Source organism: Fopius arisanus, unplaced genomic scaffold, assembly GCF_000806365.1.
Source record: "Fopius arisanus strain USDA-PBARC FA_bdor unplaced genomic scaffold, ASM80636v1 scaffold00261, whole genome shotgun sequence".
NCBI classification, from domain to species: domain Eukaryota; kingdom Metazoa; phylum Arthropoda; class Insecta; order Hymenoptera; family Braconidae; genus Fopius; species Fopius arisanus.
In genome coordinates this window covers 7,509-12,796 of record NW_011888000.1, presented here as the reverse complement: position 1 = coordinate 12,796, position 5,288 = coordinate 7,509, and the positions used below count along the sequence as shown (strand labels likewise).

The 5,288-nt window shown below is 35.1% G+C and overlaps 1 protein-coding gene and 1 long non-coding RNA gene across 5 annotated transcripts; one reads left to right on the top strand and one right to left on the bottom strand.

The window, feature by feature from the left end:
- Window positions 1–694: 694 nt before the first annotated feature.
- SelR (methionine sulfoxide reductase SelR) lies at window positions 695–4,031 on the top strand. Of its 4 annotated transcripts, XM_011314970.1 has the most exons (4): window positions 696–994; window positions 1,593–1,765; window positions 1,858–1,865; window positions 2,674–2,791. In XM_011314970.1, exons 1-4 carry the CDS (start codon window positions 909–911, stop codon window positions 2,695–2,697), a joined length of 291 nt encoding a protein of 96 aa, XP_011313272.1. In that variant the 5' UTR covers window positions 696–908; the 3' UTR covers window positions 2,698–2,791. The 4 variants fall into 4 exon arrangements, with proteins under 4 accessions (XP_011313271.1, XP_011313272.1, XP_011313269.1 ...); XM_011314969.1 differs by lacking the exon at window positions 2,674–2,791 and having other exon boundaries at window positions 695–994; window positions 1,858–1,942; XM_011314967.1 differs by lacking the exon at window positions 1,858–1,865 and having other exon boundaries at window positions 698–994; window positions 2,674–4,031.
- Window positions 1,893–5,088, bottom strand: LOC105272743 (uncharacterized). Its single transcript, XR_892822.1, has 2 exons — window positions 5,020–5,088; window positions 1,893–2,827 (listed from the first exon to the last, which is right to left on the bottom strand). It is a non-coding gene; the product is annotated as an uncharacterized lncRNA (long non-coding RNA).
- Window positions 5,089–5,288: the final 200 nt, after the last annotated feature.

Below are 5,288 nucleotides of genomic sequence, written 5' to 3'. Positions count from 1 at the left end.
ATCCGGGCCCGAACGGAAGACTTCAGCGTTGAACACTGTTTATTAGTTAGTGACATCACTTGTTACTGTTACTAGCCGTGTGAAACACAACTCCAGTAACAGTACCAACCGCTAGTTACCAAATCTAAAATGCACTAGAAATCACTATTACTGGACTTGTACTGTTCCCTGGCGGAACACACCCACTATTACAATGTCATACAAATGGTCCTCACAATTCCTCTCGGATGATCGAAAACACCATACTAGGTGTCAATACCAGTGTCTGCGCATGCGGCGATGCAAACACTATAGACCTTTTTTTAAATTAATTAAAATCTAATCAATAATTACGTGTAAAAGAATGAAACCAAGGTATTTATTATCTACAAACGATTTGCTCCACATTGGTTAATATTGTTTCGGTCTACAAATCAAAATTAGTGGGGTGGGGTTCTAACTTCCGATCATTATTTTGTTTAATTAATTAAAAAATAATGAAGGGTCTACAAAATTTTTGAATTGTATTACAATGATGTACAAAGGTCCTACTATTGATCTAAATAAAAAAACTAATGAATTTTCAATTATGTGGTGCCAACTACCAGTCACCATCATATTCATATGAGCGTACGTCGCCATCTCGCGGTAGTACGGTGCAGGTACGATACCAGTACGGCCATACTCTGGAAAACACAACGGTACGCTCTGCTATCTGGGTAGTGATGTTTCACTTTTTTCTGCGTTCTCGCGGCACGTTGAGAGGGATGTGGTATTTGGTTTACGAAAGCCAAGTGTGGTAGTTGTCAGGGATACTTAACCCGTGTAGTGTTCGCTTTATACGAATTTTCGTGGCTGATTACACATTTATAATTTTTTCCTGCATTTTCTTGGGCATACTGATAAATCGTTTTTAAAAGAATACACAAATGACGACGGGGATCGATAAGGAAGAATTGCGGAAGCGGCTAACACCGTTGCAGTGGCACGTTACTCAGGAAAAAGGAACTGAAAGGTATGATCTCTTGCTGTCAATATTCCCATAAAAGATATCAACTGTAAATGATTATATCACTCGTTGCACCCCTAGAAATGGTATTTTAACGTTGATTTATGCACTGGTTTGGAGTGTGGCTAGGCTTCTCATTTTTGAGAAAATCAGGGTATGTTTTGTTATTGAAAGTTTTGATCTTGATTCCAGAGATGCCGAGCATTCCATCATAGTAGTTAAATATATATTCATGTTTTATTAGTCACTTTTTTTTGTTGAAGATTTCATTTTTTTGATTGTATAAAACATGCGTTTATATAAGTATAAGTATGGTTTTATCGGAGTATCGGAGAGCATGTGACGGTCATATTGAACAATTGTGGATAACAATTTGACATCCAGCCAGTAGAATTGGAGAATTTCGCGCGATTTACGAACAGCTTGCCCATCTTTTCAGGCAACTTTCGATAACGGTTCTCCGTGCAAAAATAACTCTTTCAAGAGCGTGTCTATGATTCCTGAATTCACGGCCAAAGTGGTTCAAAAATAAATAAGAATTGTTAGGGTTTCTGGTCGTACAGTATTACAATATACGATTAATGATCATTTTTACTATTTTTAGGCCATTCACAGGGGCTTATAATAAGTGCTATGAAAAAGGTACATACACTTGTGTTGTATGTGGCCAGGAATTGTTTTCTTCTGATACCAAATATGATAGCGGGTGTGGCTGGCCGGCATTCAATGAAGTATTGGATCAAGGTCGAATCAAACTAACCAAAGATGTTTCGCATGGTACGTAAAGATTTTCCACCTCCTTACGAGTGAATTTCTTTGAATTTTTATAACCGACCTATATGTTTGGTTTATTACGCTATACACTGGAGGTAAGCAGGTAAGACGCAGTCAATCAACCAAGATGTTTACTGATGTATGACTATTATATTTGAAGATTCTAAATTTTACATAAACAAATTTTGGAAACATTAACGTGGTTACCTGGTTACTTGTAAGATATTTCTGTTAATCTGATATTTAAAAATACATTCACCCTTGTGCCCTTTTAACTCCTTGTAAATTTAAAATGTACTGTGTTCTAAATTCTAAAAGCAGATTTATACTAGCATACGATAATATTCAAATAATATCAGGATCTTAGACGAGGATTGATTATTATTATTCACAGTTGTTATCATAATTACTTGACAAGAATAGAAAAATAGTACATAAAATTTTAATTTCCGAACTGCCCGCATGACTACGCTTAGAGTGTGATTGTAGTAGACTTACATCATTTTTAAAAATCAGAATCAAAACTGTCAGAAGTACATTTAATTTTGCATTTTTGTATAATTACACTTTATTCATTCTAATTGGCGCGGCTATCCTATTATTTCACAATTTTTTTTGAGAAAATTAATTGCTGTTAACCAATACATATGCTTGAAGGAAGTTAAGTGCCACTGTATAAAATTGGAAATCATTCGATTTAATAATGGAATGCAGAAAGAAAGAAACTTTATCGCAAAAATTTACACAACAAAATTCGAGTAGTTCAAAATGTCAACGAAAAAGAAAATAATAAGGAAACGGTGTGGGTCTCAATTTAATCACACTCTATTGTTCTGTCTTTCCTCTTGCCTTCCTCACCTATTCACCATCGAAATTGAAAAAAAACTGCGTCAATAAACGACGCGAAACAGTCGGTGGAAATCTACTATTGCTGATCGCAAACCCAGATATGATGCGGACGGAGGTGACCTGTTCAAAATGTGGAGCACACCTGGGCCATGTATTCAATGACGGACCAAAACCAACGAGGAAGAGGTTCTGTATCAATTCAGCATCCATAATTTTCTACGAAGCGGAAAAGGACAAGAAATCAAGCACATAAACCTATCAATTTTTTTGTAACGAAAAATTATAAATATGATGTATTTCTAACATGTTTCAAATTTCTCACAGTCATAATCTTCATTAAGTTCTTATTTAATTCATTTAATTGTAATTACTGAAACTCATACGAATGTCCAATAATAATGGTGAAGCAATTTCCAATGACACAATACAATTTCCATTGTATATCGAACGTTTAACATAATACACTATTAAATCTTTCGAGGCACTTCATACCGCCTATTGAATTAGAAAAATTGGTATATGATTGCCAGAATATGCATTCATGTAATGAATGACCTGAAAAAGTTGAAACAACTTCACTAAAGATAAACTTATTTTATTTTCGCATCAGCTGTGTAACGCGAGTTTAGATATGGTGTAAATAATAGAGATGTAATATAATATGCCCTTGTTAAATTTCTAACCATTACGTAGCAGTTGACATCTGAACGGGCCGCAACAAATATAGGAGAATCCCTGCAGAAATAGACCACAGAAAAAATAGGCCAATGTTATTTTTCCTATGGTCTATTTAAGTTGGGTGAGTTTAAACACGTTTTGGATGCGCGGACTATTTTTTCCTAATCTATTTCTTTTGCCTACCAATGTAGGAATACGATGGACATTTAATTTGTGGTACTACGACCACTTTTATAACTCTGTAAAAAATGTAGAATCCCCGAAGAAATAGATCAATGTTAATTTTCCTCTGGCCTATTAAATCGACTGTTTTAACACGTTATAGATGTGTCTGCTATTTTTGTCTTGGTCCATTTCTTCTGCCTACTCAAAATTTTAGGTACGCTTCGAATAGCATTAGTTGATTACATTTTTTTGAGAAGGTCATTTGCTGCGTCGATGAATAATAAGCAATACTGCATTGATAAGTCTGCATATTTACTCGTATCAATATCGGCCAAGTGGAGGTTTTAACGGTTTGATGTCACACGCCAATGCTGTCGCGTATAATATACACGACACAATCGCGTATAATATACACGACACAACTACTCCAAAAATGTGTTTGATTTTTCTCCTCGTACTACGAGAATTTTTCGCAAAATCAGGCCTTAGTTACATTATATAAGTTGTCTGTGAGCTTTATGAAGATATTTTTACTTTTTCGATTAAATCACTAAATAAAATTATCCTCCCATAGCAACCATCATAATGTCATATTTCCTGAATTTTATTTTCTCTCAGCGTTAGATTTGTTCGTCAAAGTTGGTAACGAATATAATGTGTGTCTTTCTCTCTGTTTCTACCTTTGTCCAAAGACTACAGGAGACATATTCATGCATATCAATAAGTTTCCGAATGAAAGTGTCGTAGCGGTGGCGCCTGACCCAATTCAGGCTTGGAGTATAGCATGGACCACCGAATTAAATAAATTAATTATTTGGACCCTGTTAATCGTTTACAGGTGACTTGCAGGGGAATGATAGATTACCCTTTATTCAATAATCATTGATTTTTACAGATTTTTTGAAAATAATTAAAATTTTTATCCGAAGATGAACCTCAGTTTTCTGTAATTGAATAAATTATTTATTTGGACCCTGTAAATCGGTTCCAGGTATTTTACAGGTCAATGATAGCTAAAAATTAGCGGTTAATCCATAATAAGTAGATGTTAACAATTTTTCAAGTTGAGGGCTTACTTCCGATAAAAATTTCAATTAATTTACAAAAATCATTAAAAATGAATTATTATGGATTCAACGGTAAGCAAGTTCTGGATGCAGCAAAGTTGACACGAATAGTTGACGATGAATTTAGTAGTGATACCGAACATGATCCGGTCCTATTTCTTGAAAAAGTTCACGTGACACGAGCCGAAGGCGAGTTTTACAATCCCACGAGTTAAAAAGTCCATAAGGCACGTGTTTCGTACACTATTTTATGTCATTGGGACCGTAATCCGCAATTCTACCGAGCGAAGCGAGTTACGCATCATTTTGCTCTTTCCACTTCTCACAATAAATAGGAGCATCCTTTAAATAATTGTAGGAATTACAATCAACTTAAATCCCTTAATAACATCTTAAGGGAATGAAATAAAAACAAAATAATTTTATAAACTATACGTTTTTTATAACAATTGGAAAAAAATCATCCTCCTTTTTGATACATGGAGAGCAGAACCATACCTTGGACGTTTTTTTGAACCTCAACGCAATTGGCGTGTGCATACCTCAAACATGACTGGTAAATTTTCCATTGACGTGATATTTGGGTATTAAGGATGTTAGGGCATTACAGTCCATTCTAGCTAATAAAAAATATAGTGCGTTTAAGCTGACATCGCGATTCCCCAGGCTAGAGAATTATCACTAGCAGTAACTCTCTTATTTTGACAACGTTGCAAGGAGCGTCCAATCATGGGCCCCTCAGCGTATACGGGTATATGTATGTGTGT